This window comes from Tupaia chinensis, unplaced genomic scaffold, assembly GCF_000334495.1.
Source record: "Tupaia chinensis unplaced genomic scaffold, TupChi_1.0 Scaffold000415_1, whole genome shotgun sequence".
NCBI classification, from domain to species: domain Eukaryota; kingdom Metazoa; phylum Chordata; class Mammalia; order Scandentia; family Tupaiidae; genus Tupaia; species Tupaia belangeri.
The window spans coordinates 1,077,296-1,095,155 of NW_006159920.1; the positions used below are offsets into that span (position 1 = coordinate 1,077,296).

Below are 17,860 nucleotides of genomic sequence, written 5' to 3' on the forward strand. Positions count from 1 at the left end.
TTTTGAATCTCCTGTTACTTAGATGTCATAACTCTAAGATTTATCTTCTATTTTACTCAAAATTCCTCCCCCTTTATCTTTCTATTCTAAATGCTAGAATATTCACTTGATTTTGTCTTTCAGATCTATCGCATGTTTAATTTTAGAAACTTTAAAATTTTTTTTAAGGGACCAGCAGTTACCGTAATGGCTATGTCGCTGGACTCCCCCGTAGTTGACCGCGGTTCGCGTCCCAGACCTGGTGGCTTAAACTCACACCGAGTGCGTGTATGTGTGCGTGCCCAAGATCCCGAGAGGAGAATGGAGAAGGGATTGCAGCGTGGCCTTCCCCCCTGGGGGGTAATTTCTCACTTTCTATCTCTCTTTCTCTCTCTGTCTGGTGAGCGCACGCACCCTATAGCAAAAACCGCTAAAAAAAAAAAATTAAGTTTTTTTTCCGTAAGGCTTGTGTGCTTGTCAGAGAGAGACAGAAAGAGGGAAAATGAGAAATCACGCTCCTGGGGTGATGGCCACACCACAATCCCTTTTCCTCCATTCTCCTCTTGGTATTTTGGGCATGCATGCACACATGCCTGGTGCGATTTTCAAACCTCCAGGTCCAGAACTTGTACTGTGCAGTTGGCCGTGTGGGAATCCAGTTTCTTAACCACCACATCTGCTGGTTCCGTGATAACATATATATATATATATATTTTTTTTTTTTTTTTGAGATACCATTTTTAATTCCCAAAAGTTCTTTCTTCTTTTTGGATTTTTTTTTCATAGCATCTTGCTTTATGGATAGAATATTCTTGGGTGAATCTAGAGCTACTGATTAGTGTTCCCTTCAGAATTCTCTTTGTCTCCTGATTTATATGTTTTTTCCAGCCCAGTTGTTCCATTTCTATTTATGCACATATTTGTATATTTGTTCTGGTTTTCATCACAAATCTGGTAATTCCTGGTTGTTGGTGTGGATCCCCCTGCTGTAGAGTGCTCAGTTTCCCCACTGAAGCCCTTGACTCTGGAGGGGGCCTTCATTTAGGATGGAAACATCCACAGGAGCCATCCTGGTTTTCCTCAGGCAGTGCATTCAGGTCTTTTAGAGACACATTCCAAGGTATTCTTTTCCTTCTCTCTCATCTGCATCATTTTGTACCTTTTCTATATTCTAGACATTTGTGAAAAACATTCATCTTTTGGGTCATTGGAAAAGTCATGACAGATTTTTCTATGTTTTTTCTATGTAAACATGCATCATGATTTTTCCAAAGACCCAATAGTTTGATCCTCCCCTTACAAATTATCTTTGTACTTAGGCATTTATTCATTTCCCCATTCACTATCTTTTTTTTTTTTTTGAGAGAGATTTTTGCTATAGAGTATGTGTGCTTGCCAGAGAGACAGAGTGAGACAGAGAGAAAGTGAGAAATCATCCCCCGGGAGAGAAGGCCATGCCTCCATCCCTTCCTTTCGATTATCCTCCTGGGATTTTGAACATGCATGCACATGCGTTTCAAGCTGCCCGGTCTGGGACTTGAACCAAAGTCAGCCACATGGGAGTCCAGTGCCTTAATCACTAGGCTACCTGCTAGCCCTTCACTGTTCTTTTAATAGGATCTTGGTGGGGATGGAATGGGAGGAAAGAGAGTGTGCTTTACATGCTATTTAAAACACATTTTTAAAATGCTTTAAAACTAATCTTCCCACTTTTCAAAATGATCGCTGTAGAAAACTGAGAAAATATAAACAATTGAATGAAAACAATTGCTCCATCATCCAGAAATAACATTGCTAATATTTGCAAACATGCCTTAGTTACTTAATTTTACCCATTCATCTCTCTCTTTTTTTTTTTTACAACAATGGAATTATTCCATATGTTCTGTTTTCTAATACGCCTCTTAAAACTAAACAATAATTTCTAAATATCTTTCCATGTCACAATATGCAATGATATTCAAGACCTGGTATTTATTGAAAGATTTATCTTCACTTACTTAGCTAATCCTCTATTTTTAGACATTAGGTTGTTTACAATTTTCACTGCCATCAACAAGCCTTTATAAACATTTTTGGCTAAATCTTTACTCACGTTTATGACTATTTACTTAAGATGAAATTCTAGTAGTGGAATTTCTTGGTCAAAGTGTATGCAGGCTCCAGTCTTGGTCCAACATTCAAGGTTCTCTTTGAAATAGTCTCACTTTAACTTTCTGACCCCAAACTTTGACTTCACCCCACTTCACTTAGATTCCCTAAAGCATTATCACAGAAACATCAGGAGCCGGAGTTTTAGAGTCAGAGAGATCAGCTTAAATCCTAGTTTGCCCTTTACTAAGTGTTTGACGTTAGGTGGTTTAAATTCAGCTCTTGGAGCACTTTCCTAAAATGGGGGAAATACTTCTACTTTTCTGTTGTGGTTGTGCTCTGATGCATGTGAAGCATACACATTTACATCACTAGGCCTTATGTAGGAGAAAAGGCTCATAATGTAATGATGCTGTTAGAAGGTTCCTAACCCTAAGCTCATTCAAATCCCTCTACAAGGTCGCATTTGAGATGCATGCTTGCGTGAGGTTCTCCTGGCCAGGGCAGCCCATCACGGTGCATCGTTAGAACGCCTTATTCAATGTCTGATTGCATAGTCCTGGTGCTTTCATACGTGCACATGGATGGAAGGAGGCAGCATCCGGCACTGTGACGTTGGTCCCTCACCGTCATGGCTTGATTAATTTGCATTAGTGTTCTTGGGGGCACGAGGTGATGATGAAGAGGAGCTGGCGACTCAGTGTTGGTAGCATCAGGATTGTTTTATGGAGTGTATGTGGACCCCTTAGGTAGCCGAGGAGCTTTCAGAGTAGAACCAGATTGCATGGACATCTGAGACCCCAGGGTAATCAGTAGGCAGCAGGGGCAAGGATATTTGCTGAGCCAGAGGCTGCCAGGCCTTCTGCTAATGGTGGGCCTCTCCGGGGCATTGTCCCAGCTGGGAAGGCAGAGCTCAGCATGCAGTATGGGGACCTTTGTGTGGCTTGCAAGATGCCTCCCTTACCCTCTTTACTTTGCACTGGGCGGTAAGATGCTTTTGTAGCTAGGAGGGCTTTCCTCCTGAGCATCACCCACCCGACAAAGGTCCCTTTCTTGCCACACAGATGCCTCCGCAGTTGCCAGGGGCGATTGAGAAGCTGCCTGTTTGCAGAGCTGCAGATGGGAGGGCTTAATGTGGGATAGCTTCCAGGAGAGGCCCCAGGGGAGAGGAAGGGGCAGCCCTGGGGAAGGTGATTTGTGGAGTATGTTGCAACACCTATGTCACTCTGTCTCCTATCTGGGTGTCTTTCAGGAGTCATGGCCGGCTTCAACATGGGGGGCGATCTCAGGGAGCCCGCTGCCAGCATCCCTCTGGGTTCCCTAGCAGCTGTTGGCATCTCGTAAGTTCCTCTCCTGAAAATCTGTCCAAGCAGAGCTGGAGACTGGGAGAGAAAACCCCAGGCAAAGAGGGGATTGCCCCTTTTGTTCTGAGAGTGCCCCGACTGTGACCAATCTATTTCATATTCCGATCCTCCTTTTAGCACGCGGTGGGCTGGAAAATTCACGTCTGGTGGGTTCAGACATTGCCCTTTCATGCCCCCTGCCTGGGAATGCTGCCGAGGAGGAGGGTCATTACACAGATCACAGATCGGATCCTTTCTTTCCTCTTCCCTCACCTCCCCTTGTCCCTCCCCCACCTCCATTTTGAACTTGGGATTCTTTTTTAACCATTGAGTTTCCAGGATTGTTGGAGGGAGCACAAAGATGAAGAGATTTACAAACAGGTTAGGTTGTGTCCTAGCACTGCCGCTGATTGGCTTTGTGACTTTGGACCATTTGCTCTCTGCATGTCCATTTCCTTTTTCTAAAATGAGGATAATATGGGACCAGCAGTTGGGGCAGTGGCTTTGTCGCTGGACTCTCATGTAGTCGACTGCGGTTCGAGTCCCAGACCCGGTGGCTTAAACTCATGCTGGGCGCGTGTGTGTGCATGCCCAAGATCCTGAGAGGAGAATGGAGGAGAAGGGATTGCGGTGTGGCCATCCCCCATGGGGGGTGATTTCTCACTTTCTGTCTCTCTCTCTCTTTCTGGCGAGCGCATGCGCCCTATAGCAAAATCTCTCGCAAAAAATGAGGGTAACGGTAATACTCGTATGTGTGCTTGGGTGTCAAGGCACATCACAGAAGCTCAGGGACTGGCTCTCCTCCACCCTCCCACCCCCTTCGACTCCCCGGTTAGCCTCTCCTTCATCTTCCCCAAGGCTGTCAGGCTTCTCTGGTTTTAGTTCACACTGTGCCACCCACTCCAGCAGGCTGGGTGGTTTTCAGTCTACTTCTGACCTTTTAGACTCTTCCGTTTTTCTCTTTGTAGCTTAGGAAAGCTTCTCTACCTTTTATTAGGTAGATGTGAACAGAGGCTAAATGATCATATGATGCGATCATCCACATGACGATGATTTAAGAAGTTAAAAATGTCTGTGTTGTTTTAACCACACTATTTAAACATATTAATATATCCGTTTCACCAATACTGAAGTTGCTCGTCTTTATTGAAATGGCACCATTGCTGCCGGCCATGTGACACAAGCTATTTTATACAAATAAGGCAATAACACTGGGAAAACAGAGATGGAATTGAGCTAGAAGGAAAGAAGAGAACGAGCGTTCTGCATGAGTACGCCGTCTTGTTTTTGGTTACAGCTAGGGGCCCCGGGAGGACCTTTCGGCCCATCCTCTCACTGTCCGGGTGGGAGTGAGGAGACCACAGGGGTCGTGTGACTCATGAGCACAGTCTTCCCCATTATCTGTGATCCAACTACCAGCAGGACTCAGCGGCCTGAAGGATCATGGATTTGTTCTTCCGCCAGGGTGGGGAAGATGAGATGTGGGCTCCGGGTCAACTCTGCCATGAATCCTGGCAACCTACAGGCCAGCTGGGCCTCCTGCATCCCCAATCTCAACACCCATTGTGTTTTCTTTTTCTTTAACTTAAGAAAAAGACAAAACAATACGTTTTTTTGGGGTAAGAAATATGCTAGAGGAGAAATAGTACAAGAAGTACCCTCCCATGCCAGCTGGGGAAGCTTCATGACTGGACGGTCGCTTTCATTTGGAGGCAGGTTCCCACAGACACCAGAAGTTGAGTGTGTGGAGTGGGACGGGGCTGGGCACGGTCAGGGCAGCTCTGCTCTGCTCTTGGGTTTTGCAGGTGGTTTCTGTACATTGTATTCGTCTTCCTGCTCGGCGCCATCTGCACCCGAGAGGCCCTTCGCTATGACTTCCTGATCGCTGAAAAGGTGGGTGAGTCCTGAGCTGCCCAGAGAGCTCAGTCTGCTGGGGTCATTTATTTGTTGCCGTCAACAAACGGCTGCCTCCTCCCCATAGTCCTGTCCAAGTATCCATATGGTCTTTAGCCTTGGACTGAAGTAGTGGGGATTCAGAAATGATAAACGCGTATATGTTCTGCTTACGGGTTCCTAGAAACAGGTGACAATACCCAGAGGGGCACACAAATACAGGCGGCTAAACAATAGAGACATCTCTTCATGTCAAAAATCAAGACAGAAACAGAAGAATCTGGTCTCCCAGAATTCCCTGCTAGGCCAGGTGATGGCATGGCAGTAATGCACCTGTATCCACATAGGAAGAGTCCTGGGTTCACATCCTGGAACCTCCCTGGGCACGCCCATGATTCTGGCTGGCCAGGGTGGACAATTGGGGTGCGGGGTGGATCACAGTTTCAGGACCCTTTTGGGGGTACCTCTCTTTCTTTCTCTCTCTTTCCCATGGAAGAAATGCAAAAATAAAGTTTAAAATGATGTAGTTAAAAAATCCCCAGCTAAATGAGTCTTTGGTTTACCTATCTCTTCACTTTCCATCATGAAAGGAAGTACCTCCCACAAGTAAGCGAATAAGGAGGAGGCGGCTGCCAGGCAGAGAAGGGGCGGGGTGGAGGAGAGAGATGGAGGAAGCCTAGCGCCAGGACGAGGCACTGGCCAGGAGACGGGGCAGAGGGCCCGCCTAGTCCCTGAGGACCCTGACCTCTCTGGCTTTCCTGAAAATCGCAGCCCAGGTCGATCTGGCTGTCAGTCTTTGTTTCTCCAGTGTACACCCTGCCAGGAGATTAGCGAATTCCTCACGTTCCACAGCCTTTGTTAGTGGGCTGGAGGTCCTGGGACATCAAGGATATTCATTTGGGTTCATAAACCTACAAGAATAAGATTCCCAGACATTTTTCTGGAAATCCCCAAAAACTCCTACCTTCTCTTCATTTCCTGGGGAAAAAGTGTATTCTGAGATTCTCATCATGTATCCAAACAAATGTACTTGGTTAGAAGGGTTTTCCTTCTTTCTTGTTTTTTTTTTCCTCATAATTTATTTCTTTAAAGAGTGAGTTGGGGTCTCCTCGGAGGGCCCCGCCCTGTGACGACGCTCCCCGCATCTCCTCAGCCAACCAGGATCACCGGGTGCCCCTGTTCAGACCGTCCCCAGACAGCTCCGGTGTGGTGCGGCAGTGCCCCACCGCCTGCGCTACTGTGCTGGGCCTGGGGGCTTTCTCACTCAACTCGCAGGCGTCCCGAGTTCTATTTTAGTAGGAAGTAGCGTTTTCTCTGGGGTGAGGCTTTGCGAAGCAGCTTTGATGATCTTCACGGAGGGCCAGTGTGGCAGCCTGGGCAGGAAACTCTGAGCTTACGGTTGATAGAAACATGGGGTTTTCACATGAGCATTGACTCCTTTTGAAGGCACAGAAAAACTCACGTAAAGGTGGCACTTATTACAGCGGTCTAGACCTTAGTATGAGTGCAGGTTTTGAAAAGGGGAGCAGTTCAGGCACGGTCCTGCTCCTGAGATCTCAGCCCCCACCTGGCAGCCCCTGCTTTCAGGGAAGGACTCTCCCGTCTCGCTTGTCTCTGTGCTCATGCTTCATCTGGAGTATCCTCCCAGGCCCTTTCTCTGGTTGCGGAGTGGGAAGCTTGGCAGCATGAGAGAAATGGAAGGCCCCCGGAGCATCTGGATCCACGACCATTTGACCAGGGGCAGCTGCTGGCTGCTCCTCTGTACCTTGCCAGTGGCTGGCTAGCTCTGCCTCCTTCCAAAACGGACTCCTTTCTAGTCAATTCCCTCTCAGGGTCCTTTCAACCGTTAGGAACTTTGATCTGGATAGAACAATGCAAAGCAAACCCTGGGGTGAGGCTTCCCCTTTGCCCCCATGTTGCAGGGAGAGCTCAGAAAAAGTATGTGGGAGGGCAGGCAGCCTGTGTGCAAGGAAAGCCACAGACAGCAACAGAGAGGACGGATCTCCAGAGAGTGCACGTGCAAGGCCCTTGTGGGTGTAAATTCCACACCTAATAATAGGCACGGGAACAGAAGGAGACCTTCTCTGGAATGCACCTGTCCCAGGCAGAGACAGGTAGGCAAGCACTTAGTCAGTAGGGGGCACCTGTTATACCAGGCCTCACCAGTAGCACGTGGGCATGTCATTGTGCGCACACCAGGGTGAGAGGTGGAGTTCTGGTTTTAGACAAGAGGACAAGAGAACGTTTCCTGGAGGAGGCAGTGGTGAAGGCTGGAAATAAAAAAGAGAAAGCCATTGTTCTTGTTTCGCAGTAGCCGACTGGGGCTGGCGCAGCAAGTGAAATGACATTGATGGAACCGACTGTGACAATTCCAGAATTGCAGCTTCTGGTGTTCTGCTGACTCCCACTCCACCCTCCTCCCCAAATGAGACCTCTCAGGAGTTCTCCCCAAAGCTTTTCTTCTTTTGTGTTCCCTGGTGGAAAAAGCTTGCGGGAAAATGGTCTTGAACTTATGAGTTTATTTTGGTGCAAAATGTTTTTGAAATCCTCGTGTGATTTTTGTATAGTTACACATTTCCCATGGACTTTTTGAAGACCCCCTCCCACACACACACATGCTCAGGCAGTAGTTTGGGCCACAGATGATTTTACTAATAGCATCTTGAAAACAGGAGGGTGCAGCCGACAAAGACACAAGGGTAGAGCTTTCTTACTTCCTTAGTTCCTGTGGCACAACCCACTACGCTGATGCAGGTTCTCTTCATTTATTAAAAAAAAAAAAATTGACTTTATTCATGATAGCACATGTGTACACACAGGACAGAGAGCAAGAGGAGCATGCTTGGCAAGGTCTTGTTACACCTGATCCCCTTCCCACAACCCTCTTGCACCTCGGGATCTTGGGCACCCGCACACATGCCTGGCGTATTTTCAGGCCAACCTGGGGATCTGAACCCGCTGTCAGCCACTTGGTCTCCGGCACTGCAGCTCAGTTTGCTATTGACTGTGCCATCAAGCTGGGCCCTGATGTGAATTTCAGCCTTGGTTCTGAGCCGCCCCAGCCCTGAGCTTTCCTGAACTCTGAAGAAGCAAGGTCGCTTCTGTCTGTGCCCCGAGAATCACCTCCGGACGCACACAGCTGGCCCTGACATACTCCCCTTGGCGATCGTTCACACAGAGCTTCTCAATGCCTGTCTCTTTCTCTCTCTCAGGAACTTTCTGCCAGAACAATGATCTTCAATGGCTGCAGGCTGCCCCAGATTCCTTTCTACTGACCTACAGCTGGTCAACGAATCTGTTTCTGGGTTTCCTGCAGCTCCTCTGATCTATTTCTAATGATTTGACTTCCTAACCTGCAGGGTCTCTAAGAAGTTTCTTCTTACTTTTCATCCACCCCAGAGGACTTTTCCCCTGATTCTTGGCTGTCAGTAATGTTAAGCTTTCTTAAAAGTCTTTAGTATATTGCAGTGGCCCTGAGATAACCTATGGAAACACAGTACTTGGGACATAGCAGGTGCTTATTAAATTTTAACTCTCTTCCATACTCCTTACGGGGATACCCTTACAGACAGATGTTTATGTTAGGGACACACTTTTCCCTCCCACAAACCCACTGTGTTTGATCCCAATATTTATCAGTTCTAGAGAAAGGAATTGTGTAAAGAACAGTATGAGTAGAGATGAAATTCAATAGATTAAATAAATGTTTCAAAATAAACTTGTACATAGTCCAGGAAACAGATTTCTATTACAGATCAAAAAAACCAAGATGTTTAGGAGCCCTGGGGCTTGCTAACTAGCGAAATAGAGCAAACTAAGTGGAAAGAAAAAAAGTATCTTTGTTAAAAATGGAGAACCTTTGTTCCAGTTTGAAGGTACAGTGGGTAGTAACTGAACTGGCCATATGAACTGGAAGCCATATGGCCAACCATGGGTTCAGGTCCCCTGGTCAGCCTGAAAACATGTGGGTACGTACATGTGTGCCCAAGGTCTTAAGGAGCTGGAGGGCCAGGGAAAGGGGACTGCAGTGTGACACTGTCTCTCATACATGTACACTTGCTGTTAATCATGAATAAAGGGAATGGACTTAAGGAATAAAACCCATACCAAGGTAGCAGCTTTAAATACATTTTAAAAAGGGGAAGGGATCCCATAGAGTAAACTCTTGGATTTAACAGCCACGGTTTCACCTACTCAAGAGGGACCTTGAAAGCCCACAGCACAGGCTGTGAGTGAGCCTTGTCAGCCACGCTGTACCCACAGCCAGGCCCTCTGCTCTCTGTCACGGACACAACGCTCCCTCTCAGGAAGTGAAGTAGACTTCGTCTGTTTATGGAAAACAGTTTCCAAGTGAGAGAGAAAACTTGACTGGAAGTCGAGGCGTTGGTCAATTTGTGAAGTGAGGAGAGTGTCAGCGGACTCATGTCTGGGTACATGACAGGATAGAAAGCCGAAGGGCTATTGACCTTGCCTTAATAATAAATCTGAGATGGTAAGGGCTTCAGGATGTGCTGCTCAGTGACATCCAGGGGCCACGGGAATTGGATGAGACAGAATGAGCCCCCGTCTTTCAAGAGAAGGGAACAGCCAGCAAATTAGTGGAGTCCTTCAATGGCTGCAGCTCAAAATGGGAACTGGAATAAATACCAAGCACAGAGAGACGGCATTCATTGTTCTCATCAGTAGTTACTGAAAACAAGAAATGAGGGTATTTCACACCCATCTAATAGTTTAGAAAGAGAGAGAGAGCTTTCTGGGATGGCTCAAACAAGTGGATGACAGAAGGGCACCAGGTTGCCTTTGTTTTGTTTGTTTTTTTAAATAACTGTTGACACACATCTGTTCAAATAAAGTCTCACTTAAACCTCCACTGGCACATTTAGCATACTTTCAGTCTATTTCAAACAGAGGGAAGGATTAGCTTCTACGAGGGCTAGGGGCAAGCTTGTGGTTTACTGCTGCCTCGGTCAAGTCTTGCCCTGTGCCTGATACCATGCAGGGCCCAGAACCTGCCTCAGGAAGTGCTTCCCAAAGGGATGGCTGGAGGACAGTGGGAAAGAAGAGTGAATTCGGGTAAGAGGGACATGGGATGGAGTTTCTATCACTTATCTAGTCATAAGGGCCAACATTTCACTTATTTTTCAGAAAATAGACTGAATAATTGATTTACATAAAAAAAAATGGTAAGGGCCAGTAGGTAGTGCGGTGGTTAAGGTGCTGGAACCCACATGGCCAAATGTTCAGTTTGAGTCCTGGACCTGGTGGCTTGAAAGTCACACTGGGCGCATATGTGTGCATGTCCAAGATCCTGAGAGGAGAATGGGGAAGGGATTGCTGTGTGGCCACCCACTGGGGTGCGCTTTCTCACTCTCTGTCTCTCCTGCAAGTGCACATGCTCTATAGCAATGTTTTTTAAGTGATAAGTGAACAGCCCATTCTGAACAGTGGGCAACCTGGACATAAACCACTGACTGTGCTTGGACCGCCCCCATCTGACCTCCCGTTCTGAAGGTCCTGGAGGGATCCCAAGTGTGTCTGAGGAAAGGCTGGCTTAAGGTGGAAGTTACCTGCATATGCTCATAGGACCAGAGTCTCATCAAATTCCTGTATTCAGTCCAACACCAGAGGGGTTTCAGACTGGAAAACGTCAGTTCCACTTTAAGTAAATGCATAGGATTTAAGTGGAAAAACAAAAACAAAAACAAACAAACAAACAAAAAACCACAAATATAACCTTTTGGGTAAGAAACAGTAAAATTTCGGGAACCAGCAGTTAGCGTAATGGCTATGTCGCTGGACTCCCACGTAGCCGACCGTGGTTCACGTCCCGGACCCGGTGGCTTAAAACTCACACCAAGCGCGTGTGCGTGCATGCCCAAGATCCTGAGAGGAGAATGGAGGAGAAGGGATTGCGGCATGACCATCCCCCCTGGGGGGTGATTTCTCGCTTTCTGTCTCTATGTCTCTGTCTGTCTGGCAAGTGCACATGCCCTATAGCAAAAACCTCTCCAAAAAAAAAAAAAAGAAAGAAAAGAAACAGTAAAATTTCTACAGGGGGAAAGGCATGCTACCTCTCCTAAAGGATCGCCGAGGGGAGAATACAGTGGGCACAACGTGCCGTGTGCAGTGGTTCTCCACCTGAGGGGCTTTAAAAACATCCACCCTGTCTGTGTCCCACTCTACACTAGTTAAATCACGATCTCTGGGGCCGGTTCTTATATTTAGCCAGAGTGGAGAACTAGAGTGAAATTTTTTAAAAACTCGATAAAATTTCACTGTAGAGCCTATTTTCCCCCCAACCAATTGACACAGGACATATTTGGTAGAGAAGACAAACAAAGGTGATAGGTGAACAATCGCACCTCGGAATGGATTGAGGGTCGGGAACAGGACGAGTTCATCTGATAATTTTGTAAGCCTCTAGGCACACAGATTACAGGACAGGCACGGAGCTGCATTCTCTCAGCTGCTGAGCCCTGTCTGCCAGACCCCGGGCGAGGTGGGAAAGACGCATGCTACAGATGGACCGTGAAGGAGTTCATGGTGCACTGGCAGGTTAAGCCACAATGCACTATCATACAAGGTAGGGGGAAAAGGCCATCAGAACACATTAGGTCACAGAAAACATCAGAAGACATTAATTTATTCTAGTAATAACTGGTATGTGAACAGTAGGGGGGTGAGATAGACTCAAGAGAGAGGTGAGATTCATTAGGGATAAGAATGAAATAATGCATCTGGGACTAGAAGTTGGCATAATGGCTATGTCGCTGGACTCCCATGTTGTCGACTGCGGTTCGAGTCTGGGACCCAGTGGCTTAAACTCACTCCAGTCGTGTGTGCATGCATGCCCAAGAACCCAAGGGGAGAACGGAGGAGAAGGGATTGCAGCATGGCCGTGGCCCCTGAGGGGGTGATTTCTCACTTTCTGTCTCTCTCTGTCTTTCTGGCGAGCACCCATGCCCTATAGCAAAAACCTCTCCAAAAAAAAAAGGAAGAAGAAAAAGAAAAAAGATAGTATATTCATTTCACTCTTGAAATAGTTTTAAATTTCAGTGAAAAAATTTTAAATGTCCAAGGGTATATAAATGTAATTTTCTTCTGTAGTGCCTTAGTGGTTTTTTTTCCACTTTAAGCTAACTTTATTTTTTGTTTGTAACATATGAACTAGTGTAACACTTAAAACTTAAAGTACTACTTATCAAATTCTATTAGCGTATAGGCTAGACCATGGCTAGCCTTTTATAACTTTCTAGGAGAATGTGAGTCACTCTGAAATCCACTACCAGCTATTAGTCTTCATTATAAGCTAAACGGCAGTTCCATGAGTGGTACCATTGATAGGGAAATTTTAACTTAATAAGCTGAGGAGAGATCCAGACTGAACAGACTTCAATAAAAGTTATGTGGAAATAAAACTGACTGGAAGCACTGTTATTCATGTAGTCATGGCCAGGGAGATGGCATGGGAGAAAAAAAAGCCCAAAACAAAAAACCCCCCAAAAAAAAAAAAAAAAAAAAAAAAGAAAGAAAGAAAGAAGAAAGAATGTATCTAGGGTGAAGTAAGCCATACTGAATTAAAGAGGAAATGGGCTCTCTGGACAAGTGGACCTTAGTCTTGTCCACTAAGTTACGGATGTCCCCGACTATGTAGGGGTTATTCCACCTCATGTGTGATCTTGAAGGTAGTGTGTGCCCTCCCATTTCATATTACAGAAGCCCAAAGGACCAGACCCTCTTTGACCAGTCCCTATTCACCCCTGCTAACACACATGACCCAGTCAGGCCATCGGATGCTCCAACTGTAATGAATGAGGCAAAGGTAGAGAGATAGTGAGGATCCTGACTGACGCAAGAGTCACCAGTCGGTCAGATTTCAGTGACCATTTGTGAGCGGAAAGAGGTCCAGCCAGGAGCTTGTGCTTCTTGTAGCTTGAGGATATGAATCCAGTGCATGTGTAAAGGAAAGACATTTTCAAATGGGGTGAGGAGTCTTCATCAAGAAGGGTTAAATGACAAAGCTGAAAGTTAAAACTAACTTGTCTAACAGTTGGGGAAATGAGCGCTAGGAACACACAGTTTTGGTCACTGTGCCTAAAGTAAGTAGAATGGAGAGGGCACCTCAAACAAACGGGAAAACAGAGGCTTCCCTGTGGCTCCTGGGGAGGATGGGCCAGCTTGTGACTGACAGCCTAGGACACAGCTGCATGGCCAGAAGCACCGCTCTTTTGCAAGCTGTCACCAAGGAGAACAGTTACGCCCTCTCTTATTCTATCTGGCTGTGCCTTGTGGGCCACATGGGTCATGGATCTCATTTAGTCGTCAGCATTTATGTTCTGGGTTGGGCACCAGGAATACTAGGGCGAACCAGGGAGCAGACTGCCTAAATGAAGCACCCGATGAGCAGAGGAGACAGCCGATAGGAGCTGTCCTCCATCACGTGACAGGAGCTGTCAGGGCGTCGCGTTGAGGTGCTATGGAGCACTGAGAGTGACCCCTGTTGTCAGGGGAATTTGGATGGCGTCACAGAAGAGGGGAGGTCTGTGATGAGTGTTAGAGTACGGTTCGGATTTAGCAGACAGACAGTGAGCAGATCAGAGGGTGTGGGTGGGGGCTCTAACAGGTGGAGGTATTACGCTGCCAGCTCCTCAGTGTGCAGTGTAAGGGGTTAAGGGAGTCAAGAACACGAAGGGTCTTGTATGACAGGGCAGTGGGGAGCCACATGTTCACAGCAGTTAGGATCACGCTTGCGCTTCGGGAGGTCACCCTGGCAGAAGCCTAGGGGAGGATCTGAAGGCTGGAGACCAGCCCTATGGTCGGCTAAGAATTCTCCATTTGTGATCCCTAGAACATCAGCATTGACATCGTCTGGGAGCCTGCTGGAAGTCCAGATTCTTGGGCCCTACCCTGGGTATTGTGAATGAGAAACGCTGAGGGTGGAGCTGGGATGTAGGAAACATGATCCGAAGTATGACTCTAGAGGACCTGGTGTGTGATTAGATGGGGGCCGGGTGGGGGGGTGTCAGGGAGAGAGGACGGGACAGAAGCATGTTCTGTGTTGGTTACTGAAACCACTTTCTCTGTAGGTGTCCCTGGTGGGCTTCCTGTTCCTTCTGGGCTTATACATCTCGTCCCTGGCCTCCTGTATGGGAGGACTCTATGGAGCACCCCGGATCCTGCAGTGCATCGCCCAGGAGAAAGTGGTTCCCGCACTTGCCTGTCTGGGGCAAGGAGTGAGTGACCCTTTTTAGATGAAATGTACATTTTGCTTCTACACTGATTGTTGGCTCATAAATTGCTTATGCTTTTCTCAGTAGGGCCTCTGGTCAAGGTCTCTGGGGTGGCACCAATGAGAAAGCAGAGGTCAGTTCTCCGAGCTCTGTCTCTGGCTGGCTTAGGCTGGGGCCGGTTACATGAAGCATCCTCAATGTCACATCCGCTGGCCGCTGAGCACTGGTTTCTCTAACCAGTCATAGCAGCTTCTTAGACCCTGAGCAGCAGGGACTCAGAGGGCCCATCCTTGAATAAAAGTAAATTCAGGATCTTCCAAGTTTGGCGTTAGAAGAAAGCATGCAGGGCAGCTTGTCCTGCGGGTCCTGCAGATCTAGCTCCGTCCTTGAGGCTCACGTTGGGAGTCCCTGTTTGATGGTTTCTCACATCTCTGTCCTCCAGGCTCCCTGTTAGCCACCGAAGACCAAACCCTAACTGAGATGGTACAGCTTGGTTGCACCATGAGAAGGTTGGGGACCTCCTTGGTTGCACCAAAGAGACCTTCTAAAACCTAAAGAACGACAAAAGAGAAATAACTCAGAGAATCCCACTCCCAGTTATTCAGTTTGAAAGCTATAGCTTGTTTTTGTCCTCTTCCACTACAGATGCCCCAACCCCTCTGGTTCTGTCTCCCCTTACAGAGGGTGTATGTAGTTGCAAGCCATTCTTGTCGTAAGCCATCATTAATTCCTCCCTCACCTCCCTCCATGTATCCTCATTCTGCCCAGGTGGAGCAGAAGCAGGGACTCCCCTCTCAAGTACCTTTGATGTGCTATATGCCTTTTATTTTATTTCTTTCACTTGATTTATTTTTATTAGATAATATATACACAGAATTCAAAACTAAAAATGATACAAAAGAGAATTTTTGCTCTATTACAAGTGTCTCTACCTCTTTCTTTCTAACCCTGCTCCTTCAGTAGCTGTTTTTATTAGTTTTTTAAAAGAAGTATTTACTTCATTTTATTTATTTATTATTATTATTATTTAATCATGAGAGAGACAGAGAGAGAGGGAAAGTGAGAAAGCAAGTCACCAGGTCTGGGACTCAGACCACAGTTGGCCATGTGGGAGTCCAGTGCTTTAACCACCACACCACCTCCTGGCCTCCTGTTTTTATTAGTTTTTATAATGAATCCTTGTTCACATTTTTACACAAAAGATAGTACTCTATACATTGTTTTATACCTTGTTTTTTTTCATTTCGTATAGCCTAGATGTCTACCTTTTCATATGAATGTGGAAAAACTTTCTCATTCTTTTTCCATTATCCAGATACACCGTAATTTCATCAGTTCCCTATAGACTGACACTTGTATGGCTTCCTGTTAACAGTGCCGCAGTGGATAACCTTGTATTCATTCTTTGTATATGTACACATAGATAGACTCACTGGATAAACTCTCATAAGTGGGAATGTTGGGTCAAAGGGCAAATACATTTAAAATTTTTTTAAAAAGTATTTATTTAATTTGATTTATTGTTATTTTTAATTTGACCAGGGAGAGAGAGAGAATGAGAAAGGAAGTCGCCAGGTTTGGGACTTGAACTGTGGTCAGACATGTGGGAGTCCAGCTTCTCAACCACCATGCCAACTGCTGGCCTCATAAAATTTAATAGTAATAAATATTGCCTTCCATGAGATTTCTTTTTTTTATTCTAATTTATTTTATTATTATTTGTTCATTAAATCGCTATACGTCTATCAGCAACAAGAGTTTCTATTTTTCCAAAGCTGGTACTGCTGTTAAACTTGAGCCCAAAGATTCTGCCTTACAGGACTCTGCTCTGGCCCTAGGGTATAAGAAGTTTATCAGGCCATGAAACATGCCTGCCTAGTCCCAGGCCTTCACTTCTAGACCACTTTCCATGTCTGCTGCACTCTGGAATTCCTTGCTCAGATGGCACCCAGCCCCCTTGCAGGGTCTGCAAGGACCTCTTCTCTCTAGGGCCAGGGTGTAGGCTGAGAATCCACGTGTGTGTGAGGCCCCTGCAGTGTGATCTGGGACGAGATGGGGCGGGCTTTGAGCTGAACATTGTATATCACCATCTTTAGAGGAAAGTCTGAGGAGGGCAAGGATTCTAAACTGAAGCTGGACTTCTCATCATCACAAAGGTATTTTTCCCAAGGAGGGCGGATAAGACATATTTGACTTAACAGGTTATTAGCTTGACTTTATCCTTGTAAATATTTAGGCATACGCTCCATTTGCACTCTTGCCCTGGGCAGCAAACATAGTGTTAGCAAGAAGCCTGTCCACAGCTCATTGTCAAATGTGAATTTTTGCCAATTATATGAGGGGTCTTCAAAGAGTTTGGGGGAGTACATATTATGAAAAAACTATGCATGGATTTCAAAATGCTTGAAAGCGCCAAGATAAACTTTATTTTTATTCCATTGTTCTGCAAACTTTTTCTAAACCCCTAGTACAGTGAGAGATGGCTTTTTAGGATTTTGTGATTTGCGTTACCTTTATCATGATTGAAGCTGAATGTCTTTTTCTCTAAGAGCTATGTATCATTTTTTCTGAGGTTGTCAGGCTCATCTCAATTGTTAAAAGCTCTTCCTTTGCTAAGAAGATGGACTCATTATTATATGTTTTTCAGAAACTTTTTATAGTTTCTCACCTGTCTTTTAACTTTTCAGCCTTTCCCCCTTAAAGTTTCTTATATATGATTAATTTTTACTATCACATTTTCTTTTCTAATAGAAGAAACTTAAAATATTCAAAGTTTTTTTTAAGTTAATGTACTTTATTAATGATAGAAAGTTCATGCTTGAGTGAGAGAAAGAGAGAAAGGGAGACAGAGCAAAAGAAAAGCAAGCACCTTCGATGGTCTCCTGTCACACTGTTACCCTCCTTCCACCCCGTCAGGATCCCGGGCACGTCTACAGGTGCCTGGTGTGTTTTCAAATTAACCCAAAGAGCCGAGCCCACAGTCAGCCATGTGGCTTCCTACACTTCAGTTCACTTTGTTACCAATTGCATCAGCAGGCTAGTCCTTAAAAATATTATTTTCAGATATATTCAATATACAAAAAAAGGGCATTAAACTAATATTAACAGTTTAAAGAGAAACTTCAAAGTGGTACCCTCACAAGGGTTGCTAGATGCAACCCTCCACGTGGCCCTCCTGGTCAGGTCCCTTCCCTTTCACTGGTGGCCACTATCCTGACTTTTGTGATATATACATGTATATATATACACATAAATAATACGATACATAATATATAAAATATATGATATATAATATATAGCATATATTATAATATACATATATTA

The 17,860-nt window shown here is 45.7% G+C and overlaps 1 protein-coding gene across 1 annotated transcript in view; it reads left to right on the plus strand.

The window, feature by feature from the left end:
• SLC12A8 (solute carrier family 12 member 8) overlaps positions 1-17,860 on the plus strand; it is a 158,019-nt gene that overhangs the window by 110,256 nt on the left and 29,903 nt on the right. The window contains exons 7-9 of the mRNA XM_006154559.3: positions 3,323-3,410; positions 5,219-5,306; positions 14,393-14,539. Of these exons, the coding sequence (XP_006154621.1) occupies positions 3,323-3,410; positions 5,219-5,306; positions 14,393-14,539 (323 nt within the window). The remainder of the gene's footprint in view (positions 1-3,322; positions 3,411-5,218; positions 5,307-14,392; positions 14,540-17,860) is intronic.